Source organism: Aethalodelphis obliquidens, unplaced genomic scaffold (genome assembly GCF_003676395.1).
Source record: "Aethalodelphis obliquidens isolate GAN/ISIS:26980383/991018 unplaced genomic scaffold, ASM367639v1 scaffold1, whole genome shotgun sequence".
Lineage (NCBI taxonomy): Eukaryota > Metazoa > Chordata > Mammalia > Artiodactyla > Delphinidae > Aethalodelphis > Aethalodelphis obliquidens.
Genome location: NW_020837945.1, coordinates 98,466,823 through 98,491,314, shown reverse-complemented (window position 1 = coordinate 98,491,314; position 24,492 = coordinate 98,466,823). Strand labels below are relative to the sequence as shown.

The window sequence follows — 24,492 nt, the reverse complement described above, 5'->3', positions numbered from 1 at the left end:
GACTGAGACAGCTTATCAGTTGGATCCTGCACATTCATTCATTCATTCATTCGTTACTAATGACCACCCAATCTCAGCCAGGCACATGATAGGGTCTAAGCTAATAGAGTGGTGAACAAAACAGATATAATCCATGTTCTATAGAACTGTATCATCTAGTTGAGAGACATACATCAAAAAAACCCACACAAATAAATTAATAATTATAAGTGCTACAAGGAAAAAGTAGGATGCTGTGAGAAAGAATAAAAGGAACAAGGGGAATTAATTTAGATAGACGTTAGAGAGTCTCTTGAGAAGGGACATTCTGAGACCTTGGAGATGAGAAATTGCATGTGCCCACAACCAAGATGAGCTAATCATTGCTCAAGATCTTTCCAACAACTGAATCATAGGGACAAAGAGAACTGGTTTTTCTGAATCAAGGCATTATTCAAAATATTTGAGCACATTATTTCAGAGATGGAGCCATTGTGTAACATTCATGTGTTTAAGAAAAATTTTGTGTACCTCACATATAAAACACAGAATTAGGTGGTCTTAAGGGTGGGGTGTGCCACTTGCCTGTGTTGTGTGACACACTCAGAGTGCACCAGATGTGAATGACTTCAATGAATATCAAACAACATATTAAAACTATCAAATATAATTTAATTTCAATTTGTTTCCATCATGTGTATGGCCAGAGCTACAAATTTACAGAATTTCCTATGGCTATACACCAGAGGCAAATCAGCATATAAACTGCTAAACCCTAACATGCATGTAAAATCATATGATCATTTGTCCAATAGCTGCTAGAAGCACACTATACTAACTCTAGAATTAGGAATATGGTTGTGATTCTTCTAGAATGTCTGTCACTCTCTCAATTCCACAGTCAGAACTAGGTGCATGCCTTTCACAGTGATTTTTAAGCTTGATCTCCAAGATGAGAGAGCACATTGAAGCTGCTTCGGGCAAAGGCCCTAATCTTATTTAGTTTTTATTTCCTCATTAGACTAATGGCAAATGAATTAAGGAACTTTTCTAAATGTCTGGTTATGGGAAGCAAATAAAGGCAGGAGGGGGTCTGCTCTGCCCGAGGACCCTCATGTTTAATTTCAATGTCGTATTAAAAGTCAAATGACAAAGTCATTGGTACACTCCTTATTTCAAATTCTGGCCAGAAATGTACTGACGACAACCAATTACCAGCTTAATTTTTATTTCAAAATTCTTATATTGTAAAAGGTAATGGCATCTTATAAAATCTCCTTCTGAGCTAGTTTATAAAAAAACTCAAGCTATGGCCAAATACACAGAAGGGATAGTAGTGGTTCTACTTTCCTAATGAGAATAAGACAACCTCTCCTGTCATTTTGTCTGAGAAAAAATATTGGAGTTTTATAAATTGCACCCAGAGGAACAATTTTCTTTTCCATCAAAAGGGAAAAGGAAGATGTCTTAGAACAAAGGAGGAGAGGGGAAGCCAAGAAACTTTAAACCTGAGCAGACATGTTAAAAAGGAAAACAGTATCTTTTCCTTTCTGAACAGATGAAGAGGAAATTTCCATTTAAACTTAGATACTAATATTCAGAAAGCTAGCAGCCTCAGGATAAGATGCCAGAAGGGCTTTTGACACAAATGACAAAGATTCAAGGGTGACTCACTGCTGTCTCTCTATGGGATTGCAGTAGAAGTACTAAGAGAACAGTAACAATTACAGAGGAGTCACGCTGTTAATTTTAAGATATTTCTTCTGAAAAATTTTAGTCTGATACTATGATTGGCTTCCCTGATTACTTATTGTTCACTTATGTTAATCACTTTTAATAAATGGCATTTTTATGCTAAAAGACATAGAAAGGGCTATAGGTTCTCTTCACCATCATTTTCTATCCTGTCAGTAGATGATGTTTGTGAATGCCAGTACAATTTTTTGATGCTGTGAAAAAAGTATCCAAGATCAATTTACACTAAACAAACATCAGTCTTGTGTAAGGGGTTTCTACCCAGAATCTCAGAATTTAGAATCTTGGAGTACTACTCAGAAGGGTTTGAACCCCGAGATATGACTATGCTGTGGTGATAGCATAACCAACCTGTAGGGATGTTCTTCTGATAGGTCAACGGACTCCTTAAGGGGAAAGTGTCCTAAACTGTCACAAAGGGACATCCATAAAACTATCCTCCCATGTCGTCTTCTGCTCTTTTTTAAGCCCTTGCATTATAAAATTACGTAAAACCTTGAACACCTACCAACTCCAAGATCCACTGCCACTCAAGACTAGCAAAACACTTCCAAATGTGTTATTTTCTCTGGCTACCACAACAGTCCTTCAAACTATGTTTGAATTAGTCAGGGTTCTCCAGAGAAACAGAACCAATTGTGATGGCTAGCAAATTCAAAATCTATAGGGCAGGCTGGCAGGCTGGAGGCCAGGGAAGAGCTGATGTCACAGCTTGAACCTGAAATCAGTCTGAAGGCAGAATTCTCTCTTCCTTAGAGGATTTCAGTCTTCTTTCTCTTAAGACTTTCAAACGATTGGGTGAGACCCACACACACTATGGATGGTAACTTGCTTTACTCAAAATCTATTGATTTAAATGTTAATCTCATCTAAAAAATACCTTCATAGAAACATCTAAAATAAAATGTGACCAAATATCTGAGTACCTTAGCCTGGCAAAGTTGACACAAAAAATTAACCTTCACACTGACCCTCCCCAAATAAGATACTTAGGGAATCTTTTCTGTGTTTTACTAGAACAGAGAATGGCAAGTATTATGTCCACTTTATTTTAGGTCCCCTTTTTCTCTTCCAGCAGAAACTTTTGATGTTACCAGAACTTCTATAAATGTCAAAACACCAATAGAAAAAAAAAAAAAAAAGCTGTAATCACCAAAGTAAAAAATGGATTCCAGGCTCAATTAATGATACTACCAAGTATAACTTGGCCATCAAATGTACATTGATGACATAATTATTTAAAATGTAATTTAACAATTAGTGTTACTTTAAAGATAATCATTTACTAATTTATATAATATTATATATCAAATGTACTTCAATAAAAATAATTAGTTAATTAATTTTAAAAATATAATCATGTATCATCTTATAAGTTCTTAGAGACATAGTTATAACTTACTTTTTATCAATTTCCTTTTTTTAATTTAATTTAATTTATTTTTTTATACAGCAGGTTATTAGTTATCTATTTTATACATATTAGTGTATATATGTCAACCCCAATCTCCCAATTCATCACACCACCGCCACCCCCCGCCACTTACTTTTTAAATTTCACTAAATTTTACTAATATGATCTGCGATATAGATTAGTATTTGACATACAATATACCATTTGGAAGAAAAAGCCCTTAAACTTGTAATTTCACTAACTTTTATTAGTCTGCAAACCTTGAAGTATCAGAGACAATCATCAAAATCTCCAGGGCTTCCCTGGTGGCACAGTGGTTGAGAGTCCGCCTGCCGATGCAGGGGACACGGGTTCGTGCCCTGGTCCGGGAAGATCCTACATGCCGCGGAGCGGCTGGGCCCGTGAGCCATGGCCACTGAGCCTGCGCGTCCGGAGCCTGTGCTCCGCAGCAGGAGAGGCCACAACAGTGAGAGGCCCGCGTACGGCAAAAAAAAAAAAAAAAAAAAAAAAAAATCTCCAGCACCTGGACACGTAATCACTTGATTACTTTTTTCAGTTGTTCGCTTTATTCTGGGTGCAAAATGGAAAAAGTAATGAACAAATGATCATTAGGTACTCTTTGACCACGAGAGTGTAATGACATGTTGCTCGTCAAGAAAATCTTCTTCCTCCTCATCCGTACTGCTTTCAGAAACTGTCAGCAAGGACTGGATTTCAGTATCTTTTTCAGAAGAGCTGGAAATACATGAAAAGATCAATACACAATATACAGAACCAGGTTTCAACTCTTCATTTATCTTCTGATCAATACTATACACGCTGAAGTCATCGGAGGCAGGCAGACGTGAGGGGGCTGTCTTAGACTGAGACCATAATTTTCGATGTGCCCAATACACAAAGCCTCCTTGTAGTGAGAGATCCCCATCATTCTCCCTCTCCCAAGAAATAAAGCCACAGTGGAACCAAGGAGAGAAGATTTTATGGTCTCTTTTGTTTTGTCGTTCATTGATGATTCAGAAGGTACTTCACAAACTTACAGAGCCTCCGGGTCATCGTTAAGAACATTCATCATTACATTGGCTCTTTAACAGAATCCCAGTGAATAGACTGCCAGATAAATCACCTCTTTTGGGTGCGGTAAATGAGGACTATGTGGATAGCCAGTCAAGATATGCCAAAGCCAAAATTCAGAACAGCAATTATATAGTTATTTTATTTTATGGTGGAAAGGAACTCGTGGAAACTCTAGTGTGTTGCTGTCTGAAATTTGGGGAAAGACGTAGAATGGGGGAACAGAGAGGAGCCTGCATAGTTCAGATATTTTGGTCCAAGTTATCTAGAATTTCAGCCGATGTATGCTACTAAATAATATATAATAGTTCACCCTGTGACAGATAGAACTCTTCTTTGGATTTTATGCCTAACACAGGCTAAACCAGCATTTCCTAAACTCTTGTGGGTGGACCAGTTCATATCTAACTGTGATTAAAAAAAAAAAAAAAAAAAAGTTTTCACTGGCCTGAGAAAAGAAGGACAAGGTAATAACTTTTTCATGAAATTTTTCATTTTAAAGAACTGTGCTTTATTCTATTAGTATATTCTCTTTATATTTAGTACTAAATGTCTTTCCTTTTATGAAATGGTGGTGAGAGCATGAAGTTGGTTTGGTTACTTTGTTCTTAATGACTTTTTTTAGGGAAAAAATAGCAACTTTACATGATCCCTTAAAAAAATATATTCGTGGTGTTAGAAATGCAAAAATCCTCGGACCACAGCTAAATGATTTCCTCCTTCAGAAAGACAAAGTAATGGACTCTTGATTCCCTTTTACTGCAATATTAGACTTCAACCAATCAAAGGAATTTACAATTCAAGGGATTTTTATTTTACATTTATCTCAGTCTTTTTAGAAGAATCCCTCTTCCTTTTTCAGGGAATTCCAGTATGTCAAAAGTAGCCTGATATGATAGACTACTTTTCTGAAGATTTATTAGTATAACCCATGTTCCTTATAAACAGATCACCATCTCTAAATAAATGTTCTTATGTAAGGAAACAATGAAGTTATACAGATTAAAAAAATATGCTATCATTAATGATCTAGGCTTGATTTCAAGAAGACTTCTCAATATTCCATTCTATACATTGAGTAAGACGCTATTAACGCAAAGTGTTGAAATTCAGTAAGTTAATGAATGCAAGCAAGGCAACTGTTTTTCAATATAAGAAGAAATGCGAAGGATTATTAAATTCCAAATGTTTTTTTCATTTTCCTGACACACATTGTGCAGCAGAGAATTATCTCTTCACGTTAAAGTAAGAACTTCATAAGCCTTTCACTAAATCCTGATAATAGGTCAGCAAAGGACCTAAACATTTTACAAAGAATGGACATATAAAGTACACACATGAGGACAATCTTTCTTTTTGTAGTAAAGATAACTAGGTGGGGCTTGTCAAAAATTTTATTATGCACTGTCTGTACATATAAGCTGCAGATTTAACCTACCTCTGTTCCTCAACTCCACATGGGTCCCTCGCACGTGAGCTCTTATGGAAATTCTGGGTAGTCTGACTTGTATTCAGCGAATGGTTGTTGAAGGCCGATAACTCTTCTGAGGTTAGGCTGTAAAGTTTTTCTGAAGGATCTGAAATATTTTATTTCATGCATTGTCAACACATAAATTCAAGAAACACATGTACAGCATATGGTGCTGGAAGTTTACTCAAAGTAAACTACAAGCAGTACAAAGACGGTCAGTACAGATTTTCAATCACCTCAATTTTTTAGTATTGGTGGGGTGGGCTGAATGTGAGGTATGTTTGATCTGAGATTCCAAATGAGGGCATGGGTATCGTCATGTTAATCACACTGATTTATTTTTAGCAAATTTCCCAATTTTTTCAGCTTTTTTGAGATACAATTGACATGTAACATTGTGTAAGTTTAAGGTATAAAACAATGTGTTGATTAGAGACACATATATTGTAAAATGATTACCACCATAGTGTTAGTTTATACCTCCATCATTCCACATAACTCCCATTTCTTTTTTGTGGTGAGAACATTTAAGATCTTCTCTCCTAGCAACTTTCAAGTATACAATACAGTATTACTAACTATAATCACTATGCTGTACATTAGATGCCCAGAAGTTATCCATCTTGTAACTTATTCATCTTATAAGTTTATACTGTTTGACTAACATCTCCCCATTTCTCCCACTCTCCTCTCCTGGTAACCACCACTTTTCTCTGTTTCTATGATTTTGGCTTTTTCTGGGTCCACATAGAAGTGATATTTGTATAGTTTTGGATAGTGTAGTATAGACAGTATTTGCCTTCCTCTATCTGACTTACTTTACCCAGCCACATTGATTTTTAGTATACGAATTTTGATTTTTTGACATTTTAAGTGTCAAATGCCCTGAAAATTCCCAAAATTCCAAAGAAAATCAAGTGAGCCTCTTTAAAGTTACAATACTGGGCAACTCCTAAACTTGCCTGAATGTTAAATACTTTATTATATCTTTTTATCTTCTAAGAATTAAAAGGTTTGCCCACACACAGTCTGAGGCAATGGTTAGTCTTGGAAAAGCTACCCTTTCTTTTTAGACTTCCTTGCTTTGTTTGGGTAGGTAATAGCCATGTGTATGTGAAAGGGGTGAAGCCTTAAATCTTCTTCATTTTCATGAATCTGGCCAGTGATTCAGCCTGAGTAAGAACAAATAGTACAAGCTAAATAAGCAAACATATCCTTATATGAACTACCAAAAAGTCAAGTATAGAAATAAATACAATTGTTATGTTAGGTCATAATGCCCTCGTTTTGTCATTGATAAAGTTGTAAGAGCCATCTAACTTATACATGAGGTTATGTTATGGAGACTTTTAAAACTTAAAACTACTGGCTGCTCTTCCTCCCTTCACTCTTATGAAAGCACCAAGATCAGAAGGACCAAACACCAAACTACGAGTATTATACACTTGACAAAAGATACTTTTGTGGTGGGGGGCTGGTTAGAAATAACTTGAAGTTTTTTGTGTTTTTGTTGTTGTTGTACGCGGGCCTCTCACTGTTGTGGCCTCTCCTGTTGCGGAGCACAGCCTCCGGACGCGCAGTCTCAGAGGCCATGGCTCACGGGCCCAGCCGCTCCGTGGCACGTGGGATCCTCCCAGACCGGGGCACGAACCCGCATCCCCTGCATCGGCAGGTGGACTCTCAACAACTGTGCCACCAGGGAAGCCCAACTTGAAGTTTTTAAGCAAGCAGAGCTTCCCCTACAGAAGGTAACTTAGATTATTCCTCCTGCAAGATAGAGCTCAATACATTTACGACTGAAAGTGTCCTTAAAATCCCAGTGACTTCTAAATTACAATACGTGGAGAAATTCAGTAGGCTGAGGGATAAGGCTGCGGCTCCCACCGCCACCCCAAAGCAAGCAGGACAGCTTTCCCTGGTCTCGTTTATGTTTGGGAACTCTCTATAAGATTAACTTTGAGAAAAACAAAAGATTCCTCAGCTAAAATTTTTGTCCCATCCCCACTTGCTGGAGATTAGGAAATTGAGGGCCCACCGGGGATTGATAACTTATTTAAAGTCATGTAACTACATAACAGAAGAACTGGAACTCAACCTAAGCTCTTTTAGCTCACCGAAATAATAAATCACTATGTTCCAGAATCTAATTCTTTAGCATTAGGCTACTATCTTCTCTCCTGTTTTTCCACAAGATGAAAGAAAACAGGCAGGCAAGGTCCCTTCACATACCCCGGTGATAGAGAATGTTACCCGTGGGAAAGCAGTCAATTCAGAATTTGGAATTGGTAGAACCACAGTGCTAAAACCCAACGGTGATACTCAGACCTAAGGAATCCCACCAGGAGAGAGATTCAACCTCTGTTAGGCATTTGAGTCCTAACTGAATGAGTGCAGAGCTAATTCAAATTGTGCAAATAGGATGAGACTATTTTTGTAAAATTACTCATTCTCAAAATTATATTTCAGAATACCTTGTGAAGTTAGCAGGAACAAAGGTGACATCACTTGACTTTCAAGGCAGAGAAAAATAAAACTGCTAACAAAAACCCCACTGCAGGTTAGCGTTAAAACCTAAGAGGTCAACCGTACAAAAACCTAAGTCTTCTGATTTTCCTCATACAGGACCAAGGAAGACTGCATTGATGCTTACATTGGAGATTTTACTTTATAACGGTCAAGTCAGCTGATTGTTGAGGAGTGGACTGAAATTAAATCTTTTCTATCCCTGGAGTAAGAGTGTATGTTCTCTGATCACTGAAGAATCTCTTAAATGCAATAATAAAGAATGGCCAAGGAGGAAAATTGACTAAATACAAAGTTCTACAGTGTATTTCTAAAATTCAGGTCATTTAAAACATGTACATAAAACTTTATTCTACGGGGAAATAAACACATATGAATATGGGGATATATGTATACATAATAGCTGATTCACTTTGTTATACAGCAGCAACTAACACAACAATGTAAAGCAATTATACTCCAATAAAGCTGTTAAAAAAAAAAAAAGAAGTAAAGAAGAAAGGCAGGACCAAAGAAACAGGTTAAAAACTTCAAAGAACAAAAACAAAGCAGACAGGCTATTTCCCAATAAGGAATTCACCACCAACAACAAGAACTAGATACACATACAAAGGACACCCCAATGTTCGGGAGGTGTGACAACCAGGACCCTCGCCCTGTAACCTGTGAGCCTGTGCCCAGCCCGCCAGCGTCTTCCTCCTCACGCACGTCTTGCCTTCTTTATCCTCCACCCCTTCTCTCCTTTGCCTTCACTCTGCCCACACCCTCTCCCTCTCAAGTGATCACAATAGTGATTTGAATGAAGGATTTCACACTGTTTAAGTGGCACTGTGGTCTGGTGGTAAGACAAAGGAATGTGGGGCAGACTTGCCTGGGTTTGTGCCTGGGGGCTTCTGAGCACCCAGGGGAGGCAGTTACTGCCCCATCCAGAGCCTCAGTTACTGTAGCCACACAGGGGGGACTAAAAGCAGCACCGGCCCCATCTACCTCACGGGGTAGCTGTGAAGATCAAATGGAGCAACATTTCATGGAAGAATAAACAGTGATTATTACTACTCACTGAATGGTTTCATATTCCTTACATCAGAATGTATTTAATATGTTGACTTTCACTTTTATGTGTCACTCAATTTTTTTTTTCCAAAATTCAGATGCCCTAAAGCAAACAGATTGCCATTCTAACCCAACTTAACCTGACTGTCTTTACAAGGGTTATCTAGTTAATTAGCTAACTATAAATCCTGATTAGCCCTTTTACAGTTTAATATCTTACTTGATGGTCAACCTTTTCATTACTCAGGAAACTACTGCCTCACTCTTTTACTTCACAGGCAGTATGGCTACATCTGCTAGTATCAGGTAGATTTTTATTCTTTCTTGTTTAAGAAAAAGTCTTTTCCTTCCTCTCTTTAATTACTTGGCTCAGTACCTTTGGGCTCGTAGAAGCATAAGATTGCCATGGAAATGTAAGGACCACAAAAACTCTTTTTTTTTTTTGCGTTACGCGGGCCTCTCACTGTTGTGGCCTCTCCCGTTGCGGAGCACAGGCTCCGGACGCGCAGGCTCAGTGGCCATGGCTCACGAGCCCAGCCGCTCCGCGGCATGTGGGATCTTCCCGGACCGGGGCACGAACCCGTGTCCCCTGCATCGGCAGGCGGACTCTCAACCACTGCGCCACCAGGGAAGCCCCACAAAAACTCTTAAACCACAAATCAGAATGAGTTTAAAACAAATGAATCATTTTTACCTATTGAAAAGATGAATGCTTTACTGTGTATTATTACTGATACTTTCTCGTAATGCATATCTTCTGATATTTCCAAATTCTTCAGGCTATAACAATATCCCAAAACTGAAAAAAATCCCTTGGTAAGTAAATTATACTGGTATGTTGAGTTCATTAAGGGAGTGACTATAGTGTTATTTACAAAGATATTTGTGGAGGGAGTAAAAATACAGCCTGAACTATAGCTAACTATAATCCTCAAAGTGCCCAGAAAAAAACATAGTTCTAGAATAGAAACAGCTTTTATATGTTTTTGACTAAAAACTGGACTTGTCAAGTGCACCATACCTTACTGTATGTCAAAAGCACCACCCATGGGTTTCTTATATAATTTAACAGTAAAATCAGGACAGACTATGTGCTGGGCACTTAAATGTTAAAATGCATGTGTGTGTGCATGTATGTGTGTGGAGAGAGAAAATTTTTATAAATATAATATTTAATATATACCTGTACTCAAATTCAATCACTGAACAATTTTATGATAGGGCCTATTATCATACTCATCTTTCATACATGGAAACTGATGCAGCGTGAGTTTAAGAAAGTAATTTGCCCAATGTCAAGAAGGTAGGAATTTCAGAGTTTCAGAGCTGGACCCCTGGCCCCAGAGCCTGATTCTCAACCACCTGCCTTGCTGCCCCTTGTCTCCTGATTCAGCAGGAAGTTGTATCTGCAACCTGCATACATGTGCGCACAAACACACACACACATGTGCACGTGCGCGCGCACATCCCTAGCCCCCTGCCGGCCCCACCTCCTTTTGAAATGGCTCTACTGTCAGCTTTAGCAATCAGAGTCAAAGGAGAAACTACTCAATGTATTATAGTTATTTTGTGTCTTTTCTTCTCCAGGCTCCTTGGCTCTTTTCCTAGAACTTAGGGGAAGTGGATGTATCTATCCTAGAGCTAACAAAAAACAAGTCAGAAGGTCTGCTGCTCACAAAAAGGCAGGTTTCACAGGGGTGCGAACTCATATATATTTGCTTAAGAGTCCAATTGTGTAGCTGTGTCTGTGTGACATCAGACCTCATGAAGTTTCTCCAGAATGCACCATGGGTAGTGACATGTAGGTGGAATTTTTCTGCCCAGTGATGCTGAACAGAACACAAAAGCCTGTGCTGAATCAGTGAATTTTCTAGAGTAGGGCCTGATTGCACCATAGCATCTGTCCCCTCACTGACTGTTGGGACGATTCAGCTGATGTGCTGTCCTCTTCCTTCCTCAGCTCCAGGTGAGTGTCTCCAAAGCTGTGCACTCCTCCAAGGCCAATCTTCCCAGATAGAAAGAGAGCTGTTCCTGGGTAGAGTGTGTATAAGTGATTGCATTCTGCTCCTGAACTATCAGAAAGCCCTGGCGGTTCACAGGCTACATAGTGGGTGCTTGCTTTTATATATGAAAAGTTATGTATTCTAGTGAAAATATTGGTGTTGGAGTACGAGGAAATGAGTGACACGGAGAAAAAGTGAAGCATGTAAGGACAAACCTGATAGAGGAAATGGAAAAGCTGAGAGGTTAGAAACAAAGAAAGACCACTGTTTTTAAAATATTTCATTTGTAAATAATGGAACTTATCAATTTATCAAAATAAAAAACCTTTCACCTTCTGATATAAAATTGTATGATTATCCTTTTGATCCAGTTCAGACCTGACACGCTTCATTTTAGAATTGGCTTTTAATGTGAGAATTACCTCCAAGGATATTTCCATTTGATTCTTAGTAATGTGGAGTCAGGCAAATGAATGACAGGTAAAGATGGACCACAATCTCTCCTCCCCCAACCCCTAATGAAATGAATGGAAAAAGCAGAAAAATAAAAAATAAAATAAAATCATAAAAAGAACCAAAGGAAGAGGTACAAGTTCACATAATAAACTTTGACAAGGGACAACCAAAGGAATAAACAGAAGATTCATTCAGGTATAGCTGGGGGCTACTGCTGTCCACCCCCTCCCCTCCCCACCCAGTAAGCACACAAACTAGTAACAGGAAGAGGAGAGTCATCTAAGGTGCTGACAAGTCTCACTAATACCACACGGATTTAGAGAAAAGTGGGTGAAGGGGAAGTAAGGAGAAAACATTATAAATATTTTTAAGCCCTAAAACATCCACCAGAAGATCGCAGCAGAGGCAAGAAAATTGCAAACTTGCAGGTGTCCCCCCAGGGACAGAACACACTTGAAATCAGGTCCAGTAAAGTTTGGTGTTTAATAAAATCCAGAAAATAGACAAAAGAGCCCAGATCCTCCAACAAAAGAGGTTAAACTCCCCAGTCCTTCATGTATCCTTCCTGTGCCTTTGAGCCAGCAGGGTACAGAAAAGAGTGCAACAGCCAACCCCCAAATAGTAGCTCCAATGAGAAGATTAACACATCTCAGTACAGGTGGAGAGGGTTTCAGGGAGAATGCAGTCTCACTATATCAGAAAAGACAGAAGATATGAGCAAAGCCACCCACAATGCATGTGAGCAAGTAAGATACATGGAACTGACAGCAACTAGTTATGCAAACAAACTGGAATCCAAGAATCCACAGCACACAAAGAATGATTAAATGAAAGACCAATCTGGTAGATGACAGATCAAGACCATAACAAAACTCCCCCATAAGTCCTTGCGCTACAGAAGAAATAATGAAAATGACATTTTTAAAAAGAATAAAACTAATATCAAAGATCAAACAACAACATGTCAGACATCTAAAAGGATAATAAATTAAATGATCACTTGTTCCTGGACTGGATCTTGCACCAGGAAAAAACAAGCTATAATGAACATCACTGAGACAATTTGAAAACATTAGATACGCACTGTGGATTAGAGAATTATAGTGTATCATTGTTAGATTTCCTGATTTTGATCATTGTGCCATGGTTATATAAGAAAATGTTGTTGTTCGTGGAAAATACACTGAAGTTATTTTTTAGAAAAGGGTCATGATGTTTATAACTTCTCAAATGGTTCAGAAACAGTGTTGTGTTTGTGTGTACATATACGCAAATGAGGTAAGAGACAAACAGGTGGTGAACTGGGTAAAGTGTGTATGGCAGTTCCTTGTACTATTCTTGTGTTCTTGCAAATTATCTGTAAATCTGAAATTATATCAAAGTAAAAATTACCAAAAAAAGTCAAAGCAATACCTGTAAAGGGCTAATTTATTAAGTCAATCAATAAAGAATGGACTAAAACCAGCTGAAAATTGAAATTCTGACATAGAAGATGTCAGTAAATGCAAAGGAAGATAAAAACAGGTTAAAACAGTTGAAGAAAATGTAAGAAGATCCAACATAAACAAAACAGGTCTCAGCAGGAGAAAGCCAAATGGAACAGAAAAGCAACTCAAATATACAATAGCAGACAATTTCTCTGAAAATAAGGAGGAACTTAAGCGTTTTAAGAATGCTGAATTACTGGGCTTCCCTGGTGGCGCAGTGGTTGAGAATCCGCCTGCCGATGCAGGGGACATGGGTTCGTGCCCCGGTCCGGGAAGATCTCACATGCCGCAGAGCGGCTGGGCCCGTGAGCCATGGCCACTGAGCCTGCGCGTCCAGAGCCTGTGCTCCGCAACGGGAGAGGCCACAACAGTGAGAGGCCCATATACTGCAAAAAAAAAAAAAAAAAAGAATGCTGAATTACTGACACTGAAATATAATCCTGGTCCGGTAACTGAATTTCGAAGATTAAGAAGTTCTTCTAACATCCAGTCAGGAAAGAAGCAAGTCACATGCAAGAGAGAGGGTGAAGTAAAAAATTGGAGACCTCAGACTATTTCACAGCAAATTCAGACCCAGGAGACAATGAATCAGTATGTTCAAGGTTGAAGAGAAAAGTGACCCAAGGAAATTACCCGCAGTCAATCTGCCATTCAAATACAAAGGTAGCAGGCATTCTCAAACATGACAGGACTCCAGTAATAGAGCTACCATGAGCTCTACCAGAGGGAAAGAAGTATTTGACAATTAAATTCAACCAAACAAAATTTAAATGGAAAAACCATGCCAAAGGACTAACTAGCACCATATCCAGGGACAGAAGACACTGGAGAAATGTCTACTGAGCGCAGAGGAAAAGAACTGTGATCCACTAAATTAATCTAGCTAACTTGCCAATTGACCATAAAGATAAAACTCAGACATTCTCCAGAATACCACAATCAAAACTTCTAGAAAAGAATCAAAATAAAAGGTTCAAAATTGGGAAGTCTTATAAAAATGCAGAATCTCAGGCCCCATCCCAGACATAAGAATCAGAATCTGCATTTTAACAAGACCACCGGGGGATCTGCGTACACATTGAAACTTGAGAAACACTGCTTCAAAAGATCTAACAGGGCTTCCCTGGTGGCGCAGTGGTTGAGAGTCCGCCTGCCGATGCAGGGGACACGGGTTCGTGCCCCGGTCCAGGAAGATCCCACGTGCCGCGGAGTGGCTGGGCCCGTAAGCCATGGCCGCTGAGCCTGTGCGTCCGGAGCCTGTGCTCCGCAACGGGAGAGGCCACGACAGTGAGAGGCCCGCGTACTGGGAAAAAAAAAAAAAAGATTGAACAGCTCACTTCTCAAAGTGTGGTGGGCAACGGCTTTTATAAAGCAACAGAGATTAGCCACTCACTGAGTTTGTAGGAAGGAGAAAAAACAATTTTTTTATGTCCACATGAAGGATGAAGGTCCTTAAGCCACAATTTAACTGTGTATTATGTGAGCTAAGGGGACTATCTCTGATATGGCTGGGCACCCACATGTTTTATAACATTTTCAGGGTGACATTGGGGGATAGTCAAGAAAACAGACACAAAGGTTGATGGTTAAAAGAGAAGGGAAAGGCTTGTTTTCTTGGAGGATGATATGAAGAATCAGGTGGAAGGCAGAGTTAATGTTGTCTATGGTGAAAAAATAGCATTACCTGCAGGATTTCTCAGTGCATTTAATTCTTTTTCCAAACTGTCTAAGGTTTGTTGATCAGCAGTGTCGTCTAAGAAAGGCTCGTCATGGTCAGTATCATCAATATATTCAATTTCTGAAATTTCAGAAGCAGCTCTAGAGAGTGATCGAGCAGCTGTATTTCTTGACCAGGGATGAGAAGAGGAAAGGCGGCTGGAACTTCTTTTCACAGAGTTGCAAAGTGGTAAATTTGCTGTTGAAGGTCTCTGTGATGTCCAGCCTAAAATAAAAAAAATTTAAATCAACGGTTTTTAAAATTCTGAATGAGTGCTTAAAGATACAAAAGACCAGTCCCCTGAACTTAGAACAGCTAAATTCATGCAACAGAGTTTATGAGAAAATGAACTTTAGATTATCATCCATTTTGGTTTACCTCAATTTGTGAATCCCGAATTACTTTCCCTATGTCATAAAGAACACTTCTGGGTTATTCTTCCCAAATTTTTTCTACATTCAGAGAAAGGCAAGCTAATTTTAATATTAACTAAAACAAAACATCTGTAAACCCAGTCAATTCCACAACAATTCAACACCCCAATCTTATCATCTATCCCATAGCCAACCACTGTGCCCTGTATCTTCAATTCTAGGACAATGCCACACTGTGCCTTGTAAGAGGATAGGATAAACATGGTATCACTTTCTAGTGGACCAATTTTATTTGATGGTGTGTAACATTCTTCTATTAAAACAGATATGGAGACAAAATAGACCAGTATGCAAAATCTTTTAGAAAAACACAGGCTTTAAAGAAATTGAGAACACATCTCTAATTTTGCTAAATATGAGTTCACTCTCAGCCACTTTATAGGGTGCTTCAGTGGAAAAGTTCCAGAAGCACAGATCTGAGTCAGATTATCACTTTGTTCCAGTAGGGTAGTGACCACTTTATCTTGATCTATTTCAAAGGTTGACCTAGTTGGTTTCTTCAATATGTGTGTTTCTTTCATAGTAGGAAAACATAATCCGTTCAAAACATACTAACAGAACATAACTATATATCATTTGGTACTGCTCACAAGGTTCTTTAAAAAAGGCCAAGGGAATGAATATTCAAGGCATAAATTTGGAAATGCATAGTGCAGGTATATTGTTAATATCCTGAATCATTGTTCTGATTTAGATAAATATAGCTAGCTAGTGGGAAGCAGCCGCATAGCATAGGGAGATCAGCTCAGTGCTTTGTGACCGCCTGGAGGGGTGGGATAGGGAGGGTGGGAGGGAGGGAGACGCAAGAGGGAAGAGATATGGGAACATATGTATATGTATAACTGATTCACTTTGTTATAAAGCAGAAACTAACACACCATTGTAAAGCAATTATACTCCAATAAAGTATATATAAAGCAATTATATGCCAATATAGATGTAAAATATATATATATTAAATGTAAATAATTTATAAGATAATCTTGCATTCCCTTAATATAAATTGCCTTTGTGTAAAATATTGGATTCTTTAAAGAAGTGCTATTGTCATCATAAAAGTCATGAGTTGACTTAACATATGCCATATAACATTATGCCCACTCTATTGACTCAAAGGAAAATGTAAGATTTAGAAGGGTGGCTACAGGCAATTGTCATGTATTAAACGGTTAATGATTATGGAGTTTGTCTTTTATTTTTAACTTAAAAGATCTATTTTGAAGATAGCTACTACCCTAAGAAGAATCTTAATGCAGTATGTAATTATTTAAGCAATTAAAACTGACTAAGGTAAGTCCCAAAGGGCACCAATTTTAATGAACATTTCAGAAATCAATTTTGAAAACAATTTTTGTGGGAGTGAAATTGTGAATAAATTAAGATTCTGACTTTTTTGTGTCTATTTGTGCTCAGAGACAATTCTGAAGAAAAATAACTGACAAAAACGTGCCTATGTTTTTTAAAAAATAAATGTAAATATCCCTAAGATTTATTTTAATGACTAGAATTTGGAAATGATTTTACCTGTAATATGTAAGGAATCAATATTTTATTTATAGCCGTCAAGAAAAACAAACTTGCCATTCCCAAGAGTGAAGTAGGAACAGTAATGGTGGAAGTAAAGGTCAGAGAGTATAACAGTAATTCAGCTATCTAAATAGAAACTTCTAGATCTATGGAGAAAACCACACCCTTCTATTTGTATTGTGCTATGTCTCAGTCAAAATTAAAAGGAATTTAAAACTCGTTAAAATAAACAAACAAGGACACCAAGGGGGGAAATCGGCGGGGGGGGGGGGGGGGTGGTGGTGGTGGTGGTGGGATGAATTGGGAGATTGGGATTGACATGTATACACTGATGTGTATAACATGGATGACTAATAAAAAATAAATAAATATTAAAAAATAAACAAACAAAAGAAGTTATTAGGAAGAACTGGACTTCTGCCAACACAGGCAAACATGAGGTGAGAAAAATTTAACATAATGTAGATGCCCTTCAGAAAATTCAGGAGAGTACAAACGCTTGCTGAACTCTTATAACAACATCTGGCTGCTACAGTATTAGAGGTTAATTGATCCCAGCTGAGAAAAAACAAGTACACTGGGGTTGGATCAGACTTATGCTTAGCACACAGCAAAGAGACAGACCATCTTTCTTACTGGACATATACTCAAAGTGTAATTTAAAGTACCTAAAACATAGAAAGACAGTGAGGCTTCAGGTTGGTCCTTGATTTTATTTTGTTCATTTAGGTATGTCATTTCCTCTGGTGCTTCCTGTATAAGCTTATTAGGGTTATTTCTAGGGTTAAGATTAGAGAACCAGTTAAGACGGGCACTAATGAAAAATGCCACAACTAAAGGGATTATCCCATATTTTTTTTTAAAGTCCAATTTGTAGATTATAAAACATAAGAAATTCCTTTTGGAAGTAACTTATGCTATCATTGGCAATGTAAATAATATTCCCATATATGTTTCAGGAACTCTTAGAAAATACATTTTTTTAATGTATAAATTCTCAGTAATTTACACAGTGGAGCAAGAATATCAAAAGACAATAATGTTTTGCGACCTTTATCCAGGGAAAAAATATTGAGTCCTTTGGTCAGAATGCTACTTGTTATTGAAACAGTATGCAAAAAGCATGTTGCTCTGCTTATGTTTCATCCACTTCTAATGTTTTATTTAGAATAGTAATAATTACTATTGTATTAAAGACTTCAGTGCGTGATTAATATTTTTTATATATCGGCATTCTTATGCCCATTAATGTAACCCAAAGCACCATTTTACATTATTTTCCCAATATTTCACTGGTCTTATTAGTAATCATAGCCTATATTATTGAGCTAATACCAAGGACAATTTCTTCTGTTATATTTATAGTATAACTGTGATCAGTGTTAATCTATAATTTCCTCAGATTACAGAGACAGGAAGTCGGAGTCGGGGAGCAGTAGGTTTGGGCAGCGGGTGGGGAGAAGCAATGGACTTCCTGCTCAACACACATGTATTTCATAGCTATCATGTTTTTACATTCACAAACTTAAAAATCTTACAGAAAGAGGAATTCCTTTATATACTGGCATCAGTTCAGAACATAAGATTTCTGTAACTTGTGGCACAGTCAGGAAAATTTCATTTTTACTTCAGGCCACTCTCTCTGTCCAGAAAGTCATCTCTTTCCACCTCTAACTGGGAAGTCTTAATAATGCTTTAAGATTTGGCTGAAATGTCACCTACTCTCTAACATCTTAAATATCAACATGTTTCAATGGCAAAGCAATCATTTTACTATCTCCATTCCTAAAAGACTGCACATGCATCTACCTCTATTATAACTGATCATATGTACTATTATTAGTTACCTATCAGTCTCCAGAAGCACGTTACTCGTGGTTCTTTCATAAACCTTTTATTATTAATACATATGGTACAATTTATGTATTTACATGTCTAAACAGCAGTTTTCTCCAAGTATGATTTTTGGACTATCTACATCAGCATGACATGGAATTGTTGATAAAATAAATGCAAATTCCTGGACCTTATCTCAGCCTTAATGAATCAGAATCTCTAAGAGTGACAATGAAAAATCCTCATTGCAACAGGTTTCCCAGGTGATTATGTTCATGCTCACATTCAAGAGCCTTTGAACTGGACTCTAAGCTTTCGGGCTTCTGGGAAGAAGGTTTATTTTATATCACCAGCACCAGGCCTCAAGTAGGTGCCCCTTCAAATTGTTTTTTATAGTAAATTATTGATTTCAACTGATCACTCTAAGTTGATACTTAAAGGCATTTGGCTACTTACATATAAAGATTTGTCTTGGGCTTCCCTGGTGGCGCAGTGGTTGAGAATCTGCCTGCCAATGCAGGGGACATGGTTCGAGCTCTGGTCTGGGAAGATCCCACATGCCGTGGAGCAACTAGGCCCGTGAGCCACAACTACTGAGCCTGCATGTCTGGAGCCTGTGCTCCGCAACAAGAAAGGCTGCGACAGTGAGAGGCCTGCGCACAGCGATGAAGAGTGGCCCCCGCTTGCCACAACTAGAGAAAGCCCTCGCACAGAAACGAAGACCCAACACAGCAAAAATAAATTAATTAATAAACTCCTACCCCCAACATCTTCAAAAAAAAAAACATTTGTCTTAGTAACAAATTCTCATAGCATGCATGTGAACTTGTTTTTAATCAATATATAGTGACCTTAAGAAGTATCCTTGACTGCCTCAGAAGGAAGCAGCCAGAATATTTAAAGCTGCCCTAGACTTTGATGTGAGAATAGGTTTCTAATTATAGAGCCAAAAAACATTTATCATAAATGAATGGATTTTCCACTAAAAAAAATACCTTTTAAAATCTGACAGGTTCTCAACATAAATGCACATGGAAAGAATCTAAGCTAGCCAAGTAGTTTTAATCATAGGATTTAGGGCAAGAGAGACATATAAACCTTACATATTTGGACAAATCATATGTAATTAAATTTCTAGCTTGAAGATGGCCTTTAGATGAAGGCAAACAGTCCCCTTTGTCAAGTGTTTCTCCCAAAGATCAGGGAACGTGCCTTATGCAACCATTTTCTCCCAGGGCCTGGCACAGTGCTGTCATACTCAACACGTGTATTGAATTGCCTTAATTCCTCAGTCATCTATTACAACTTCATATGAAATTCAGCACAAAGCAAACCTACTTCAGAAGGTATTTTAGGATAACAATAATGATCTAATAATACTATTGATTTTAATCATGCCAAAATTCTCTGCATACCCTCACTAGGAAAATACTGCAATGAGCATTCAATATGTCGAAAGAGTTATCCTATAGAAAATCTTGAAATTATTTTGGCTAGAAGATAGAGTTAATGAACTGAAATCAAGATTCCAGGGCCAACATATTAAGCATCAGGTTTAAAGCAGAGGTTTCTTAACCAGAGCAGCAAGTAGCAATCTTATGGCTTTGTGTGATCATAATACGAATCAAGAAGAGGAGTATGCGAAATCTAGTATAGATATACTCTTTCCTGAAAGTGTAACGAAACCCAGCATGTATTTTATAAGCGTTGTTCAAAATATATGCCATATCCTGAGCTACATTTTAAAAATATTAATCTCTAATACACTGTTACAGAAAGGAGCTAAGACTGTAAAATTTATGGTTTTTTTGTTTTGTTTTTGTTTTTTTTGCGTACACGGGCCTCTCACTGTTGTGGCCTCTCCCGTTTCGGAGCACAGGCTCTGGACGCGCAGGCTCAGCGGCCATGGCTCACGGGCCCAGCCGCTCCGCAGCATGTGGGATCTTCCTGGACCGGGGCACGAACCCGTGTCCCCTGCATCGGCAGGCAGACTCTCAACCACTGCACCACCAGGGAAGCCCAAAATTTATGTTTTTGAGAAGAATAAAGACTACTCTTGGTTTTTTGGTTTTGGAAGAAAAGTCCAGGACAGTTTAAATGAGTAAGTTTAAATTAAGTAACTGCAAAAACTAATTTTCAGGTGCCTAGTAAACTGCTAAGAGACAAACTAATAAATGAAGTGAGCCACCAATACGGCACTGCAGCCTTACAGCCAATCTTACCAGTCTTTTGCTGTGTTCTCCTTGATGATGCGCTCTGGGATCTCTTCAGAACACCCAAGGCAACTGCATTATCAGCATAGGCACTTACGCTATGGTCTGGGATCCATTCTCTGTCTCCTAAAAATGGAAAAGTGGTAAAATTATATAAAGTTGACAAAGAGGAGACATCGATATTGTTGCTTTATTATATGTATTGCCTTACTGGATAATATTTAGCTAAATAAAAAACATTTATAACAGTGAGGTGTATATTATGAAAAGAAAATCTCATAATTATACAACAAAAGGAAAAACTCTAAATTTCAAAGATATTGCACACACACACATACACACACATACAAGTTTGAACAGAAACAAATATTTTTTAAAGTATACAGCAATATAACATAAAATATAATCATTTGTATGTGACAAAATATATTTGAATACATAGGAAATTTAAGAATACAGGCGACACCAAGACATGGCTTTAAAAGAAAATTATGGATATGTCTCAGAAATCTCACAGATCCTAAGATTTTAAGATGGCATTTAAGAATTATCGTACAATACTTAACATTGATTGATTGATAGTCAATCAAGTGATTTGAAGAATTACTATTAATTTATTAAGGGCCACACTTCTAAAATACGAAAATAATCTCTCTCAGTCTCATTATAGCCATGTTTTCTGACAGTAGCCTTAAATATAAATATATGGCAACTCACACAGGGTTAATAATTCCAGCCAGAAAAGAAGAAAATGATTTATTTGTTGAACAGAATTGCCCAGTATTTCCTAAGATGTTGACAAACTGTTTTAAAAAAAGGTGTCAGAAAACTGTTAGCTTGGTCCACAGGCTGTCTGATTTTATGTCTGAATTTACCTGCAATTGTAATCCTAGTACTGGAGTAGCTGCATTCTAAGCTATGAGAAGGAAGTAAGTTGAGTCTTTCATTTTTATCGAAAACAAAGAATCTTTCAAGTCCTTGATATTGTTCAGTTATGGGCTTACTTCTGAGGGCTATTTCTTGTAATAACTAGGAAACAAAATATTCAACAAAGTTAAGTTTATTTTATCTCATCCACACAAACCAGCACGTTCATTCACTGAGCGCCTACTATGTTCTTGGCATGGATTCTGCCCACATCAAGTTTAGGTTCTAGTTGTGGAGACATAAGTAATAACACAACATTTATCTAGAGTAAATTCGGAAAAATGCATAAACCACAATTACAGTAATAATCTGAAAGTTGCCATCAAATCTAAGGAGGACAGAAGTTCACGAAAAAAAAAGTACAGTTTTCCTATCTCTTTCCTTTCCTTTATTTTCTTCCCTCAGTGTCTTTGCACATAAATTACTCTGGAAAATAGAGTCTCATGTGCTGTGCTTTTGTATTAGTAGTGTCTTTGTCTATACATAAAATAAATTCAGAGACGAAAGTAAAATACTGATGGAAACACATCGGATCTGATCATGGTCACAGAGAAAATCCAAGTTAACAAAACATTCACCATGAATAAAATATACCAGTAGGAAACTGAGGCAAGGGTGAGCTAAGTAATTTGTGAAGTTCATACAGGTAGAAACTAGCAGACCTAGATTTTGAATATATAGATCTGGCTGATCTGAAGCCTAGGCTTACTCCACCACCCTATGAATTCATATTTTGTTATGCTTTCATCCTAGGGAAGAATATAAATATGGGATTTAAAAAGTACATGGGTCTCGTAGGAAACAGATTGGAGATGTACCAGTGAGAGCTCTGGATGGACTTAAAATACAATCAGAGTGGCTATCAGTATTTAACAGTTCCCTAATGTATCTAACTAATGCCCAGATGCCGTCTGTTTCAAGGTGGTAATCACACAAAGAAAATTACGATAACTCTACTCAAATGTATAAATCATATAAATGATATTACAAAACCAAGCTAGTGACCAATAAAGCACTTCCTTCAAAGACAAGTCCAAGTCCACCCTACTCATGACGCCTTCACTGGCTCTCCCAGACACTGATCAAAAATTCACAGGAATGGGTTTCCCTGGTGGCGAAGTGGCTGGGAGTCCGCCTGCCGATGCGGGGAACACGGGTTCGTGCCCCGGTCCGGGAAGATCCCACATGTCGCGGAGCGGCTGGGACCGTGAGCCATGGCCGCTGAGCCTGCGCGTCCGGAGCCTGTGCTCCGCAACGGGAGAGGCCACACAACAGTGAGAGGCCCGCGTACCGCAAAAAAAAAGAAAAAGAAAAATAAATTCACAGGACCCCTTCAGCTCTAGTGGAGCTCATATTTGGATTAGACAATTAAAAATATGGAAGTTTCTTTTAAAGCCTAGGCTAACAGAGAACAATGAGAGTGAATTTGCTTGTTTGCCCAATGTCACCAAGTTAACTATTGGAGGTTTCAGATTCAAAACCAAGAGCCCCCGACTAGTCCATGTTCTTCCTGGCACATGCCCCTACCTCACTGCTGCTGCTTTACAACTTAGTACTCAATTCCACACCTTTATGAAGAACTCAATTTCTGGAAACTGAAGTGCAAAATGTACTGTCTTATACTCCAGTTTGAAGTCAAGTAATGCCACTGCTTAAAATTGCCCTTACTGTCCACTCCTGAATTTCCTACTGGAGCAGAACTGATTTCTAAATAGTTTCTGCTCAGGGAATGGTTTCTACTAGGGCAGGGGAAGAGTAAAAGCAGTTCATGCAGAGTCATTAGGGATGAAAAGAAAGTAGATTCTACCACTAAGTGTAAAGCACTGTGGTTCTATGATATAATCATTTGCCACTTATTTCTTTTACAATAGTAGTATAAGAGATCAAAATTAGTAGTTTTTTAACATTTCAATTTTAATGATGAAATACTTTAAATATATAGATATGTACAACACATAATATAACTTTCTCACACAATATCAGTAATTTAAAAGACTTGCTTCAAATATCTATACCAAAAATATATATATTAGACTTTATAAGTAGAATTTATTATATTATTATATTGAAGTTGACATACACTATTACAATGTAAGTTTTTGACTATTATTTCATCTGAGTGTATCCATAAAAAGTTCCAATTATCTTAAATGTTTCCAAAAATGCTATCAGACTTATATTTACTCTATGTATCCTTTAATATTTAAACCTTAACATCACATTTTTGAGAATGTATCCACGTTAATAAAAGTAGCTATGTTTCATTCATTTTAATTGTTACATTGCTTTCCATTATGTGAATTACCACAGATTATGTATCTGTGAGTTTTGCCAAATGTCTTTTATTAGGTTACAGAAAATAATGTCCCCCCCAGGGCAGAGGTCAGGCAGGCTGACGCCCAGTATAAAAGAATTGGGTTCTCTATGCTCAGAATTCCTCTCTTATAACACAGCACACAGCATGGGCAGGTGTCACCTAGCCCTCCGCATGATGCCCTGTGGAAACTGGAAAATCAGAGTCCTTGTTTGTTCTGTTTGCAGAAATTCATTCTATGATTAATTGTTTTCTTCACTGGGGGAAAGGGAGAAGCTCAGCTGCCGTGGGCATTGATTTGGGGACTTTGTT

At 37.9% G+C, this 24,492-nt stretch overlaps 1 protein-coding gene across 1 annotated transcript in view; it reads right to left on the bottom strand.

Annotated features, from left to right (window-relative positions):
- Positions 1–3,569: 3,569 nt before the first annotated feature.
- Positions 3,570–24,492, bottom strand: part of ZBBX (zinc finger B-box domain containing) — a 104,358-nt gene continuing 83,435 nt past the window's right edge. The window contains exons 15-19 of the mRNA XM_027112489.1: positions 21,815–21,968; positions 20,949–21,065; positions 14,897–15,154; positions 5,658–5,796; positions 3,570–3,883 (exon numbers count right to left, since the gene is read on the bottom strand). Of these exons, the coding sequence (XP_026968290.1) occupies positions 3,757–3,883; positions 5,658–5,796; positions 14,897–15,154; positions 20,949–21,065; positions 21,815–21,968 (795 nt within the window). The 3' untranslated portion in view covers positions 3,570–3,756. The remainder of the gene's footprint in view (positions 3,884–5,657; positions 5,797–14,896; positions 15,155–20,948; positions 21,066–21,814; positions 21,969–24,492) is intronic.